Here is a 16,743-nt window from a genome sequence, read left to right as displayed (position 1 = left end):
TGTCTCCACACAGAGGATATCTTTCTAGCCCTCAGATACAACCCAATTCCGAAAAAGGACAGAATGAGAAACGCTAATAAAAACAAAAAGGAGTGATTTGTAAATTATATTCACCCTTTGCTATATTGAAAGCACTACAACAACATATTATATGATGTTTTACCTTGTGAATTTCATTGTTTTTTTGTTGAAAATGTACAGTAATTTCAAATCAGATGATTGCAACATGCTCCAAAAAAGTTGGGACAGTCGAGTGTTTACCACTGTGAAACATCAACATTTCTTCTAAAAACACTTATTAAGAATTTGGTCACTGAAGACACAAGTTTGTTAAGTTTAGAAAGTGGAATTTTCCCCCATTTACAATTGTACGGGGTCTTCGTTGCCGTATGGTGTGCTTCATAATGCGCCACATATGCTCAATTGGGAACAGGTCAGGACTGCAGGCAGGCCAATCCAGCACCCACACTCTCTGCACAGCCATGCACTTGTAATCCGAGCAGTATGTGTTTGAAGTTGTCCTGCTGTAAAGTGCAGGGATGTCCCTGGAAAAGACAGTGCTGGATGGCAGTATATGTTGCTCCAAAATTTGTAATTTGCAATGGGTACTGACAGACCCCTGGTCCACACAGACACTGGCTTTTGGACCTGACGCTGATACAGCTTGGATGGTCCTTTTCCTCTTTGGCCCGGAGAACATGACGACTGTGTTTTTCAAAAACTATTTGAAATGTGGACTTTTCGGATGAAAAAACAGGGTTCCACTGTTATACTTTCCATCTAAGATGAGACCGAGCCCAGAGAAGTCGGCAGCGCTTTTGGACAGTGTTGATATATGGCTTCTGCTTTGCATAGTAAAGTCTTAACTTGCATCTGTGGATGCAGCAGCGAGTGGTGTTGACTAACAAAGGTTTACTGAAGCATTCCAAAGCTCATGTCATGATATCCATTACAGATTAATGAAATTTTTTAAGACGTCTGAGGGATCGGAAATCACGCACATTCAGAAGTGGTTTTCGATTCCTTGAATCTTTTAACTATATTGTGCACTGTAGAGGGTGAAATGCCCAAAATCCTTCCAATTTGTCTTTGGGGAACATTGTTCTCAAAGTGCTAGATTATCTGCTGATGCATCTGTTGGCAAATTGACAAGTCTTGAACGATCCTTGCTCTTGAAAGTCTAGGCTGTTTTTGGAGGCTCCTTATATACTATGACATGATTGCTTCACCTGTTTAACATCTCCTGTTTCACATCACCTTGTTATTTCAACTCATCAAATTGTTATTAGTCTTAAATTGCCCGTCTCAAATGTTTTGGAGCATGTTGCAATCATCTGATTTGAAATTGCTGTACATTTTCAAAAAAACAATGAAATTCACAAGGTAAAACATCATATAATGTGTTGTTATAGTGCTTTCAATATAGCAAAGGGTGAATGTATTTACAAATCACTCCTTTTTGGTTTTATTAGCATTTTCCATACTGTCCCAACTTTTCGGAATTGGGGTTGTATTTACATAAACCTAATAAATATTCCAGACACTCACCAAATATCTCTCTATTTTGATAGAAATATGCATATGTCTCTGTAATACTGACAGACAACAATTATGACTGACAAAATAATCTTTAAATATCTTTATATAGCTAACATGGAAGACAAATGTGCTATCACAATTATTACATACAGAATATGATTAACGCCACTGTCTGTCCTACTTTGTCTCGGCTTTAAGAATCTATATGGCGAGACCTATCAATTCACATTCTGTCATGCTTGCTTACGAAAGCCAATCATCCTGCCTAGAGGTGTGTTGTGGCGTTTGACAGTTTATATTTGTATAATAACTACTGAGATCATATTGATGTGAATGGACTGTGCAAAAAAAGTTGCTCAGCAAGCACTCTCTCTCCTTCTGTTGTCCTCTATGAACACACACAACACACAGCAGGCAAGCACACACACACACACACACACACACACACACACACACACACACACACACTTTTAAGTTTGGTTATATATGCTTTTGGTCAACATTCAATATAACTCAATGACAATCACACCATCCAGCCTACATCACATCGGTCCTCTTACAGAGAAGATGATGGTGTTCATGAGAATCTAAGAGGCCTACGGGACAGGAAGATATACTACTTCGAATTGTAGTCAGTGTGTATGTCCCCCTGGACACCAGCAGCTCTGCATTAACCTGTTGATGTGCATGTGAACTGATGTCACTTTGCTTAAATTAGTTCACATTTACTATATAGTCTAGTCAACAAAATGTTAATAATGTTGACAAATTGTACAGATGTACTGTATAATTTGTCAACATTATGAACAATTTTGAACAGCACACTCTATAGTAAATGTGAACTCATTTAAGCAAAGTAAAGTCAGGCCCATGGAGTCAATGAGCAGCAACAGATTCACATCCTCCAATTCACAAGGAGGTAAAAAAGTGTTGTTTGTATTCATGTTTGTTTTGTTTTTTTAAATGCAGTGTACAGTGTCACTTTACAGCATTGTACAGAATTGCTTTGTTGTGTAGGATACAATATAATTTTTCTCTCTCTCCATTTGTCTTAATTGCTTAAAAGGATAATTCACCCAAATATGACAATTCTATCATCCTTTACTCACACTCTGGTTGTTCTAAAGCCATATTACTTTCTATCACGGAAAAAAAGGAGATGTTAGGCAGAATGCGTAAGGACTGACAGTCTCACGCAACATTCACTTTCATTGTATGGAAACAAATATGCAAAGAAAGTGAGTGGTTGCTGAGGCTGTCAAATCCTAGCATCTCTCTTCCACAGATGGAAGACAGAATATGTTTGGAACATGAGGGTAAGTAAATGATGACAAAACTTTCATTTTTGGCTGTCCCTTTAATTTCAAATATCAAATGACAGATACATTTCTGTCAGCATCTTATATCTCACTTACATTCACGCATGCACACATACACACACGTGTGTGTCTCCCAATCACAGACCAAGTTCATTGCCCAAGCTTCCATATTGAATTTGTTTCATCTATGGGCACAATGTGATGTGCTCCCCCTCTATTAAACACATCACAAGTGCTTTTCTGTGTGTGATGAGGCTGGGGGATCATGTCTTGTTCATAAGTTTGGCCAGCATTTGCTGAATGTGTAGGCGTGGTAGGTTGAGTACAGAATGCCGTGCTCTGGGGTTGCCTGGCAACAGGGGCATGTGTCTGCGTTGGGCGTGTCGGTGGGCGGGGCTGCTTTCAGCCGAGCGGCTGCGCTGAATGGCCGCTCCCCCGAGGGCGGGGTCGTGGGGGAAGTGCTCCGTGTCCATGGTAGCAGAGGAAAACACATACGACGCCAGTCTTCTCAAATGGGCGGGCCTCGGGAATGAGTGATGTGGGTGTGGCCTGTCCTCCTCCAACTGAAAAAGACCAATAAGAGCGGAGGAAAAGAGGAATCAGGCTGAGGAAAAACTAAAACGCGAAGTATTGAGAAAAAATGCTACCATAAGCGTGTTTTTGTCTAAGTTTGTGTGTGATACTACCCCACAGCACACAAAAAAAACAATGAAAAACAAGAGAAAACGAAATATTATATTAAATGGGTGGTACAAACACATAGATGTGCTGTAACTCTTAGAGAACAAGACCAGCCCACATCTGTCTGAACGCTAAAGACAGTCTTGTTTAAGCTTTATCTTACATGTGAGTTTAAGTTCTACACGTTGTGAAGGAGCCAAAGTGTGCACATAGACCCCTTTATGACCAATGAGCAAACTTAGCTTGGCTGTGATTTGCTGAGCGTGAAGAAACACACGCGTGCACACAAATATATACACACATCCATACAACCCAAAGACAAGCACACACAAACACAGCACATATGCACAAGATTACACAAATACATCAAGGGTGCGCACAAACACTCAAGTACAAACCATGCATATTTTCAAATCTCTTGAAATACTGGTTAAAAAAAGTTTAAAAGAGACTCTCTGTTACCCTGATGTGTTTAAACATACAATAAGCAAAAACATTCTTAAGCAAGGCAGCAAAAAGTAACTCAAAATCAAAACAATCTTTTCCCAATATAAACCATTTATCCCAATCTAAATTGACTAAACAGCACAGAGATATTACAGCACCCAGTTAGAGATGATGAGTCCTGTAAACTTAAGCCTAGTGTACGCTACATGACTCAAGCTCGTCTCTTTTGTTTTGAGTCGGTGACTGGTCTGCGACGAGAAGTCTCGGATTTCACGACAAACGGTCTTGTTGTGTGCACACTCCAGCGACAGGCTCTATGACGCTACGACAGTTTTCAAAACTGCTTGATATCTAGACGTCTTGTCATCAGGTGTGCGCACTGTCCCGACGAGCGAGAGACCGACAATGAGCCACAGCCAATGAAATATAGAGAAAGCGCAAGAGGAGGCACAAAAATACTATTAGGAGGCAGAAGACAAAAAATTATTAAAATATAATAAAATAAAACTTCACCCACATCTCCCTACCCTCTGTCTTTATTATTTTCAACTGTTTTTCTTAAATGTTTCCTTTTGCAAATGGGCACAGGCCATTCTTTCATGTTTGTTGAAAGAGGAGAGCAAGATTTGGGTAGCAGCAGACAAAAATAATTAGAAAATACAATTTTAAAAATCATCCACATCTCCCAACCCCACTGTCTTTTTTATATAAAAAAAATTTCTTTGCAAATTAGCGCAAATACACACGGGCACAAGCCGTTCTTTAAGGTTTGTTGAAAGAGGAGAGTAAGGTATTGGGTAGCAGGAGACAAAAATAACAAGAAAATAAAATAAGATCGCAAAATTAAAAAATAAACTGACACATCAAATGCATGCACATTAGAAGTTCAATTACTGATACTGCAATAAAATAACTCAGAATTCTGCTCTAACTGTCATGTTTGGGAATATTAAGAGAAACTGTGTGCCGGTTTTTAGCGCTTACTTTCTCGTCTTTTACTTTTTTGCGCTTTTCATTCAGTAAAACACAGACGTAATGACTGATGTACAGTATGTCCTCATGAAATCAGAGACTCTCTCCTCGAAATCCGAACACAAATGGTCAAAAGAGATGACCAGATGTAACGGTGATGTCTAGCTTGTACATTGTGATCGGATCACTAAAAACTCATCTTATTATCAGGTGTACAAATGGCCTCGGTCAGGGATGAATGGTTGTGCAAATTTCTCTCCAATTTGGAATGCCCAATACCCAATGAGTCCTCGTGGTGGCGTAGTAACATGCCTCAATCCGGGTGGAGGAGGATGAATCTCAGTTGTCTCCGCGTCTGAGACCGTCAATCCGCGCATCTTATCACGTGGCTTTTTGAGCACGTTACCACGGAGACGTAGTGTGTAAATGGTTGTGTAATTGATACACTACAGTCCTGAAGTGTTCACACCAGCACAATGAAAAACCAGACTGTGAGTCATGTAGTGTACACTTGGCTTAATGCCACGTCCATACTAATACGTTTTCGATAAAATGAAAAACACATTTATTTCACTACGGTTACGCTTCTGATCCGCACTGATCAGAGTGTTTTCCTCCAACGCATATTGTGGAAAACAATAACATTAGGAAATAGTTTTTAACAGAAAACATATCAGTTAGGACCAGGGTAGGGTTGCACCAGCTGTGCGTAAGGTCTCACATAAGTTGGGATGTAAAATTCACACTAAGGGGTTAGTAACTACTAGTTAGTTTGTTACTAAGTCAGTGCTTAATTTGGTTGCACCACCTGTTCTTAAGGCAAGACTGAGCTAGCTCTCTGTAAAGTAATACGTAGTCACATTATATGATGTTTACCCGTATTTATCCAATAAGCAGCCTTCAAATTTGTACACAGAAGTGATAAAAAGCCGTGCATTTCAGTTTTATTTGTTTACGGTTAATGTTCAAACCTTGTTTGCTTACATAACTGTCAGCTTTAATGAATTATATCCCCATTAAAATACGATATGTAATAAAAGTACATTTGATAAATAGTATATTTAGCCTACTTAAATAATGTTACTCAGGAGCTGTCTCTTATTAAGGAGCAAAAAATAAATAAATACTAATACAACATGCTGGAAAATTTTTTAATGCATTCTTTTATTAATTTTAATATCCTATATATTTTTAATGTGTTGAAACTTGACACCGGGCGACGCACCCCGCAAAGTGCACCGTTAGATCGGTTTCATGATGAACAGCCGTTAAGAAGTACGTTTTTTACATAACGTTCTCTTTCGTAAATGTAAACGATTGCAAATATTGACATCATCAAATATGTCCTACCTAAGTTAAATGGTGTAATGCTCAAATGAATAGTGCGTAACTTGTGACTTAGGCCCCATTGCTTCCACAACTAGGCTAAGTTGTAACTTACGGATAGCTGTTGCAATGGCCCCATGGTCAGACCAAGGGGTGCTTGGGGCAAAAATGTCACCAAAAATGACCCGAAATTTAAAATGTGGGTGCAAAAAAAACAACAACAAAAAAGCCCTTGTAAAGATTTCTTCTGTTTTTTATTTGACTGATATAGTTCTTAATATTCGATTATAATCCTGGTTATACACTCACTTAGCACTTTATTAGGAACAACTGTACAACTACTTATTCATGCAATTATCTAATCAGCCAATCATGTGGCAGCAGTGTAATTCATAAAATCATGCAGATACAGGTCAGGAGCTTCAGTTAATGTTCATATCAACCATCAGAATTGGGGGAAAATATGATCTCAGTGATTTTGACCGTGGCATTATTTTTGATGCCAGATGGTCTGGTTTGAGTATTTCTGTAACTGCTGATCTCCTGGGATTTTCACACACAACAGTCTCTAGAGTTTACTCAGAATGGTGCCAAAAACAAAAAAACATCCAGTGAGCGGCAGTTCTGCAGACAGAAACACCTTGTTGATAACAGACGTCAACGGAGAATTGTCAGACTTGTTCGAGCTGACAGAAAGGCTACGATAACTCAGACAACCACTCTGTAGTGAGCAGAATATCATCTCAGAATGCACAACATGTCAAACTTTGAGGTGAATGGGCTATAAAAGCAGAAGACCACACCGGGCACTTTATTAGGACCATAGTGTTCCTAATAAAGAGCTTAGTGATTGTACATATTATGGCATAATATATTAGTTGATGTTAATTTAATTTTTAAGGTAAGAAGTAATAAATTCTCAATCTTATAAATTGTTATTAATTAATTGATTACATTGACGTATTTGACATACACGGATGAGACAAAATATGCCCTCATAAAAGTAGAAATGCCCCTGAAAATAAAATCTGGGGGGAAATATTGCATCCTTAATGTGAAAGTTAATTTCTAGCACTGGTGTGGATGTAGCCTTAGTGACTTCTAAAAAAACAGGATCATTTAATAATGTCTTTATTTATTATCCGAACTGGCTATTTGTGCCTGTAAACTCTATAACATTTTGGGCATCCTTCTATATTGTTAAATCAAGCTGAGGCAGAACATGTCATCTATGTGTTTATTCACATAGAGAAAACCACATAAACAAGAATTCAGTCATGAAAATATAACAACTTCACACAACAGGTAAATCTATGCAAGTGAAAAGCATAGATTTGACAGGGTTTTATGTACTTAGAAGCATGAAGTTTCTCAAAAGAGCTTTTAAAGATAACAAGGATTAATTCACATTGCTGCCACTTGAATGTCATGATGAAATAATTAAGGACCAAAAAAAAAGAAAAATGTGGTAAATTATTTTTTCAATTTGAATCAATCTTTCTGCAGGAGTCTTAGATCAAAAAAATCATGGCATTAGCATTTCATAATCTGGCCTTATTCATGTTAATTTTGGCATCACGAGTATGTTAAAAGAATAGTTCACCCAAAAATGAAAATTCTGTAGTCATTTAATCACCCTAAAGTTGTTCCAAACCTGTATAACTTTCTTTCTTATGTGGAACACCTTCAATAAATATCCCGTTCTATCTATTCAATACAATGGCAGTTGATAGTGACTCACTTTAAAGCTTAAAAAGGACTCAAAATTGATATAAAAGTAGTCAGTGTGTCTCATGTATAATATTACAAGTCTTTTAAATGCACACAATTCTGAAAAATTCTGAAAATAACTTACATTTTGCATTGCTTCTCACCAAACCTATCATATGCCTTTAGAAGACTTGAAATATGATGCATGGATGACTTTTATGATACTTTTGGTTTTTTTATTAGCTTTGAAGTGAGTCAATATCAAATACCATTGTATTGACAAGACAGAACAGGATTTTCATAAAAATGTCTCCTTTTATGTTCTGTATAAGATCATACGGGTACAAGTGATGTGGGTTTGGAATGACATGAGGGTGAATAAATTATGAGAGAATCTTCATTTTTGGGGGTGAACTATTTCTTTAATGACTGAAGTAAAGATCACAAACATGCTGAGTGTGATCCATTCACACATGCTCACATACATACACCAAGGTCTGCCCTTACCGGTCCATCAGGTCCAAACGGCTCCGACTCCCTTCTCCGTGGACAGGTATGAGGCAATGAGTGGCAAGGTAAATGGGTGGGGCTTGGTACTGGCCCCTCCTCCTGTGCTACAATCATCATCCCGCGTTGCGTTTTGGGTCGTACCACAGCCTCAGCTCCGCCCACCCCATGCCCACCTCCCCTCCTTCTCCTCTCCTCAAGGTCCTCCAGGGGGCGAAGTTCCTCCGGTTCCTCATCCGTAGTGCCTGAGGTGGTTGGCTCTGCCCCAGGATGGAAGTCTTTCAGCTCCGTTTCTTTATCAATCATCACCCATTCTCTGCTGTCAAAGTCCTCCTCCTCTGCCAGCGGGACTGAGCGGATGAAGGCGTTGCTGTGGGCCTCCTGGTCCCCATCTACAGAGACATCATGGCGACCACCAGCCAGGCGGTCTCCTTGTCCAGCCTCTAAAGAGAGCATCTGAGCAGGCTGGGAAGAGTAGACATGTCTAGATGGAGAACCCAGCATGTCCATACGAGAGCTGCCACAAAACACACAAAGACTAAACCACAGAATCAACCAGAAAGCAATATCTTTAAAATTGTCCCTAGGAGTAAATTACAGACTTATTTTTAGGTAATGCTGGGAAGTAATGGATTACATGTAATATGGATTACTTATCAAGTACTTGTAATTAGACTAGTGGGGTGTTAGGAACTGATTAATAGCAAATTGTTGTTTGATTTCATGTTTACAATTTTTTTTTAAATGTAAGTAATGAGTGCAAATTGGTACTTAATACACTTCAAATATGATTGCAATAAAAACACATGCAATAAGTACCCAAAAGTAATCAGATTTGATTATATAAAATTAGATTTTATAAAACATGTACATCAAAATAAAACATAATCCTTTGTGTATACACAGCTGTTTCTAACTCTGCTTGAATCTCTTGCTTTAATTCGCAACATCCCCAAAACATGAAGACTTCTACAGTATTTGTCTGCTTACAATTGTTTTGCTGTAATTGCCATAATTAGCTGGAATGTGTAATTATAAATACATGGGTCCAAAAATATAAGCATTTTTTTTGGAGCAAATCAGTTTGACATGTCTTTCCAAACCATTATTAATAAATGTAGAAATAATCAGACTGATTATCTAATCCGATAATAATAATAAAGCCTAATAATAAACAAAATAGGTATCGTATGAAAGCTTAGCAGCTCTAATTTCCAATGCATGTAGGCATTATGACCAAAACTGAACAAGTGCTTTGAAATTGGCAGACAAATCAGAAGTGTTCCATTTTGATAATTTATCAAAACAATTGCACTGTACATATTATTGCAATCAGTAAAAACATCAAACTGATCAAACAGCCATGTGTCATTTATTGCTCACGAAGAGTAGAATACAACCAGCCTATTTGTTTTACTCACAGACAAAAATATGGTGAGTAATAGCTCGCTATATTTCATAAGTATATTTCTTTGACAATTATGTTGGTGTTGCTTATATGCCACATTTTCGCTTATAACTTCAAGAAAATAAACAGAACATAAAAAATCTTTACTTAGAGAGGAGGTGATTATCATTTAAACGAGCCCACACACAAGGCTATCGGACGCATAGATCATTAGATAATCCATACGAAGCACAATGTTACATATGGCCACCGGGAAATGGCTCCATGTAAATGACACAGACTCAATGAGCTTAAAGGCACTCATTCTGTGAAATATCATTACTAAAATAATGTCTCCATGCTATGCATACCTTTAGTCATTGTTAGGTTTGCATGTGTAATTAGTTCTTATGTATAATTATTTTGTTTTATTTGTTTGGAGAGGCATTTGGATACATGGAGACGTTTTTGGGCACTATGATAAATTATTTGTTGTAATGCTATAACTTTTGATTGCTTTGTCGTATCGACAAAACATTTTGTTCAGATACAGTTGACATGATTGGGAACAAAAAAAAAGCAGTTTTTGTGAGCCACCTTATTTACACTTAGAGATATATAATGTCAAATAAGAAAAAAGTACATATTTGGCTTATTTGTTTTGTAATTTTTCTGCAGTTTCTTAGGCTGAGAGTCTCAGAATGTATCATAATCTATACCATAAAAAAAATAAAAATTTTTTTTAGAATGATACAAAACACTTGACCCTCCTTGTTTTTGAATTTTTGTTTTTGTTTTTTTTTTGTCGAGTTATTGAAAATATGTATTATCTCTATTCAAAGAAGACTAAAGTAGTCTTTAATCTTAATTTAGTCAAGATGTGATGATCCTATAAATGACATATGTTACATAATAAGATGAGTATGCACAGAAAACATCTCTTTTAGTTCTTTTTATAATATATGCAACATTATCTCCATTCAAAGAAAACTGTAGAATTTTTAATCTTAATCTAGTCCTATTATTATGTAAATTATATAAAAGACCTGTTCTTACTTCAGCAGGCCAAGGTGTCATGATCCTAAAAATGCCATATGTTACCATAATAAGTTGAATATTCACAGAGAATGCACTCCTCTTTTATTAAATTCACAGATGCAGTCCTAAATATCAGAGCAGTATGTACTGTATAGCACAAAACAAAACTTCCCATGTTTTAACCTCAGAAAGTAGTTTATATGTTTTTCTCACTAATTAAATGCATGTGGTCTGTTGGGTGACCTTTAGAAAGTAAAATGTCAGCCACAGGGACAGGGTGATACATTTTATAGAATAACACACTCTCCTCACCGTTTATCTACGCCATCTCCTCTATCCTCTGCAGCAGAGAGACGGTCTGATTCTGGGCTGTTAACTCTCCGGTACCTCGGAGGGCGGGCCTGAGCATTTGCTTCTCCAACCCTTGCTGGGGAAACGGACTGAACCCCTCCAGCAGGCTCCTCTCCCTCCTCTGCCACTACCTGTGTCTGAGAAAAAAAGCATTATTACACTAATTATTCATATTTACAATATTGTTAAGGGTCTGTTTGGTTGGACATGATAGTGTTTTTCAAGACACAACAAAATCAAATTCAGCACCTTTCTTTTTATTAGGAGATCTTGCAACTATTCCGGATAGAGCAGACTCACTACACTTTTTTAATTGTCTTTTGAGGACACAATCAATGAGACTAATTATCTTTTAGTTTAATCTTAATGCCTTAAAATAAAAACATAAAAATAGTACCTTGCTGATGCTGATCCGGAGTTTGTTACGGTTGAAGTCAGTTTCGTCCCAACCTTCACCAGCAGGTGGGGCTGGTCCGGGTTCGCTAGGCCTGCTAGGTATCAGACAAGGTGGGGCATTCTCCTGGTCACTTAAGTGTTCATCTTGCAGAACATCGTCAGTGTTTTCCCTCGGTAATTCCCCAGGTACTGGTGTTACATTCACCACCCTGAGAGACAATCCAGAGCCATCAAAGACAAGTCAGAGTCACATCTGAGTCAATTTAGACACAGCAGTCAATCCAGTAACATCAGAGTCAATTCAGTCACAGCAGTCAATCCAGAGTCACAGCAGAATCTATTCAAGGTCACATCAGAGTCAATCCAAAGGAACATTAGAATAAATTCAGAGTCACAGCAGAATCTATTCAGTCACATCAGAATAAATTCAAAGTCACATAAGTGTCAATTCAGAATCACAGCAGTTAATCCAAAGTCACATCATTGTCAGTTCAGTCAGAGCAGTCAATCAAGAGTCACGGCAGAATCTATTCAAAGTCACAAACAAAACAATTCAGAATCACAGTAGTCAATCCAGAGCACCAGCAGAATCTATTTAAAATCACATCAGAATCAATTCAAAGTGACATCAGAGTCGATCCAGAGTCACATTAGCATCAAGTCAGTCACAGTAGTCAATCCAGAGTCACAGCAGAATCAATTCAAAGTGAAATCAGTGTCAATCCATAACCATCTCTTCCAATTATCTGTTGTCCAATGTCTGTTTCTTTGCCCACTTTAAATATTTTATTTTTATTTTTCTGTTTTAAAAGTGGCTTTTTCTTTGCAATTCTTCCCATAAGGCATGCACCCCTGAGTCTTCTCTTTACTGTTGGACATGAAACTGGTATTGAGCGGGTAGAATTCAATGAAGCTGTCAGCTGAGGACATGTGAGGTGTCTAACTAAGAGACTCTGATGTACTTATCCTCTTGTTTAGTTGTACATCTGGGCCTTCCACATCTCTTTCTGTCCTTGTTAGAGCCAGTTGTTCTTTGCCTTTGAAGACTGTTGTGTACACCTTTGTATGAAATCTTCAGGTTTTTTTGGCAATTTTAAGCATTGTATAGCCTTCATTCCTCAAAACAATGATTGACTGACGAGTTTCTAGAGAAAGCTGTTTCTTTTTTGCCATTTTTGACCTAATATTGACCTAAAGACATGCCAGTCTACTGCATACTGTGGCAAATAAAAAAAAAAAAATACTAAAAAAATACAAAAATAAAAACACAAAGACAATGTTAATCTTCATTTAACAAACCAAATAGCTTTCAGCAGTGTTTGATATAATGGCAAGTGATTTTCTAGTACAAAATTTGCAATTTAGCATGATTACTCAAGGATAAGGTGTTCGAGTGATGGCTGCTGGAAATAGGACCTGTCTAGATTTGATAAAAAATGACTTTTTTCAAATAGTGATGGTGCTGTTTTTTACATCAGTAATGTCCTGACGATATTTTGTGATCAGTTGAATGCCACTTTGGTGAATTAAAGTGTCATTTTCCTTCTGAAACAGCTAAATCTGTACATTATTCCAAACTTTTGGCCACCAGTTTAGCTAAATCTTGAAAATAGAACAAAGAATGCCAAACATAAGCAAAGCAGCCTATTTAAAATGTAAATTTTTCATATAGGTGGAGGCACATTACTCGGTCTCTAATCTGTCACATCTCTAGATCTCACACACAAGTGAGGGAGTGTTACTGCGGCGTGTAGCGTTTATGTCGGAGCTGACATTAGCTAACGTTGATGTAACATAACTTTATATACATTAGCTACATTGCTTTATGTAGCCTGTCTCATCATTGCTTATCACAAGCAAAAACGTAACTTGGGAACAACAATTTGTCACTACATGCCCTGTCCCCTCAATCTCTCACAAAGTTAACACTGCATTAGCTACATCCCTTAATATATGTTAACTAAATTAGGTAGCTTGCACACCTAGCTAGGTGGCAAATAGCTGGCAAGCAACTGAAACTAGCGCCCTAAAAAACAGTAAATACATAGGTAGCTAATATGTATAGCTAAAACTCGCTAAACCTCTTTGGGTGAGGGGTGAAGATGAGTTTAGGTACAGATGCTGCATTCCATTCAAATCGGATGTGGGATATTCCACTTGATATCTCCGATCTCCGACCATAAATGCATTCCAATGCCAGATGCTCGGAAGATGACGTTAAAGGAAACAAAAGTGCAATGCTCCCGTTAGCTGTTTGACTGTCACCAGAGATGTCTCCTTGCAACCCAATTCATAAACAATCTGCAACGCTAATATTGTGTATGATTATCAAAAGAGAGTATAATTTACCATGTTTCGAACACCTGCTACTCTGCTAACGTTTGTTAAACAAGCTTTAATATCATGTAATGTAGGAACTTCGACTAATTTATCAATATTATTTAATAAAAGTAAATGTTCATCACTTATTTTGCTGGGTGCCGACAAGATTGTGTGACGTCACGCACCTGCATCTCGGTGAAATCGGAGTTTAAAATTTCCACACGACTTTCCAAGTTGTAATTATGACTTCAAGTGACGTTCCGTTGCACTTGTCCCTGTAGGAAGTTGGAAAATCCAACTTTCTGAGTTGAATGGAATACAGCAAGAGGCAGATTGCTAACGTTAGCTAGCTAGCTTTGCTAGCATCACTTACGCTTATCTTATTTTTCTTTATGCTTCCTTTCTAAGTGCCGATTAAAGTTTGACGGTGTCCCAGCCATCTCGGTAAGCATTGCAGAATTTGCTGTGTGTTTTCTTTTGGATGCTTTTTTGCAGATGAACTCTTTGTGGTTTAGGTCAGTGTTACCCAACCCTTTTTGTGCCATGGCACACTTTTTACGTTTAAAAAATACCATGGCACACCACTATCCCGCATAACCATCGTCGATGGTTTTCCTTTTCAAGAACTTGTCTATGTATTCTGTCTGTCTTAGTAGCGTGAACTCATAATGTTTGAAATTCGGCTATGCAAAAAACGCAAGTAACATAGGTACGCTGTATAATGAGGTCACAGATGCCAAGAGCGCTAATTGGATAATGAAAAACCAACAAATTTGTCTTTTCCAATTTGTAGATTTGTTCTTGCAAATGAATTCTTGCAACGGCACAGCAAATAATTTTTTTTATTTTTCATTTATTTACTGTATTTTCCGGAAATAAAGTCGCACCTGACTATAAGACACACCGGGTCAAAATCGCGTTGTTGATAGAGAGAAAAAAAAACCCATATAAGTCGCACTGACAGAGGTTGAATCAGGCAGGCACTAGGACCCGGGAGCAGCCGCTCGGCCTCCATTCACTGATTCAGATGTCAAATGCAGATGTCAATGCAGAATCTATTCAAAGTCACACCAGAGTCAGTCCAGAGTCATATCAGAGTCTATTTACAGTGGCTCCAGAGTCACACTACAGTCAATCCACATCAGATTCTATTCAGTCACCTAAGTGTCAATCCAGATTTACATTAGATTCTATTCAGTCCATCAGAGTCAACACAAAGTCAAATCCGAGTCAATTCAGTCACATAAGAGTCAATCCAGAGTAAAATCAGATTATATTCAAAGTCACATCAGTCAATTCAGTCACATCAGAGCCAATTCATTCACATATGAATCAATCCAGAGTCACAGAGTCCGAGTCCAGACCCAGGATTGATTTCATCCAGACAGCAAGACATCATGATGACGGTTGCACCCTCTCATAGACTCTAGTGAGTAGCACGACAAAACAACAGTGCTGTGTACACCAGCTCTGATCTTTCTGTGCTATATTCTTGAATATGTTTTTCTATAACCAAACTCGCATCATTTATGCCCTGTACAGCTCTGCACGTGTTGCCTCTTTTCACCGCATGTGAGTAGACATGAGGCGGCGTATAAGTTAACGTGGTTCCAGAGCGCCTTTGGACCATAATGTTTTTTCCTTCTAAATTTTGCTTTATTAATCAGGATGTTATGAGTCTTTAATAATAAACAAACAGAATTCTGTTCTAATTTTGTGAAATTAGTCATTAGTCTCTAGTCTTTCTCACTTCAATTAAAATATAAAAATGGTCCATTCAGACTTTTACATTTTCTTAATTTTCTCTCAGTGGGTACCCCTGAACCCCCATACAGTATCATTCCTCAGTCACAAAGGCTTCTATGCCCCCATACTTGCTATCTGAATGTAACAAAATATAAAAATAATTTGAATGTAAAAATTATATGCTGATCTGTGATGCTGATCAAGTTCAATTAAGTTGTCATGCAGCTGCAGGTATGATAGGATTTTAACATTCATATCCAACTGCACTTGATTGGTAAACTCTATAAAATACTTAAAAATTCTGGTAGAAGATCCCTCAGACACCACTGCTTTGGCTGTCTCTGGGTGCCCAATGCAGTTTTGTAAAGACTGTTTTGACTGTTTAGGAATTTTTTTTTTTTCCGTCAGTCAACGTGGAAATTCAAAAACATTTGCATGAATGTATATCATGATAAATATCAATATCGAACTATATGAAAAAGAATATTGTGATAATATTTTTGGCCATATTGCCCAGCCCTAGTCACATCAGTCTATTCAGTCACTCCAGAGTCACACAACAGTCAATCCAGAGTAACATAAAAGTCAATCCAGAGTCACATCAGAGTCTATTTAAAGTCAGTGGTCTGACATGGTCTTTTGTCGAAATTTGTGTAAACATCTATATATTCTCACCCCACAATGGCAGCAGTTTGCCGTGTGTTTTGTTGCGGTGGTGTATGTGTGCTGCTTGGGAGGGCTGTATCTGTTCCAGCTTTTTCCCAATCGTATGGCTCATTCTCAGTTATGACCCTCTCTTTCATGCTGTTCTCAAATACTGACATTAGCAACTACAGACACAAGAGAAAAGCAATAAAGTAAGAAAGAGCGCAAGTATGAGAGAAATTTATGCTTTAAAGGGAGGTCATGAAATTACTGCATGAAACTACACACCAAAGAGCCAAAAATCAAGTCCACAACTTTGGAATTTTTTCTGGTGTCTTTCCCACAGCAGCTGGTGGA

At 37.8% G+C, this 16,743-nt stretch overlaps 1 protein-coding gene across 1 annotated transcript in view; it reads right to left on the bottom strand.

Moving 5' to 3' along the window:
* LOC127455576 (tau-tubulin kinase 1-like) overlaps positions 1–16,743 on the bottom strand; it is a 48,954-nt gene that overhangs the window by 17,306 nt on the left and 14,905 nt on the right. Inside the window, exons 10-13 of the mRNA XM_051723587.1 lie at positions 16,417–16,571; positions 11,675–11,882; positions 11,239–11,414; positions 8,502–9,018 (exon numbers count right to left, since the gene is read on the bottom strand). Of these exons, the coding sequence (XP_051579547.1) occupies positions 8,502–9,018; positions 11,239–11,414; positions 11,675–11,882; positions 16,417–16,571 (1,056 nt within the window). The remainder of the gene's footprint in view (positions 1–8,501; positions 9,019–11,238; positions 11,415–11,674; positions 11,883–16,416; positions 16,572–16,743) is intronic.

The sequence above is a fragment of the Myxocyprinus asiaticus genome, chromosome 17, assembly GCF_019703515.2.
Source record: "Myxocyprinus asiaticus isolate MX2 ecotype Aquarium Trade chromosome 17, UBuf_Myxa_2, whole genome shotgun sequence".
NCBI lineage: Eukaryota > Metazoa > Chordata > Actinopteri > Cypriniformes > Catostomidae > Myxocyprinus > Myxocyprinus asiaticus.
Note: the sequence above shows the minus strand (reverse complement) of the source record. Positions and strands in the feature narration are given on the sequence as shown.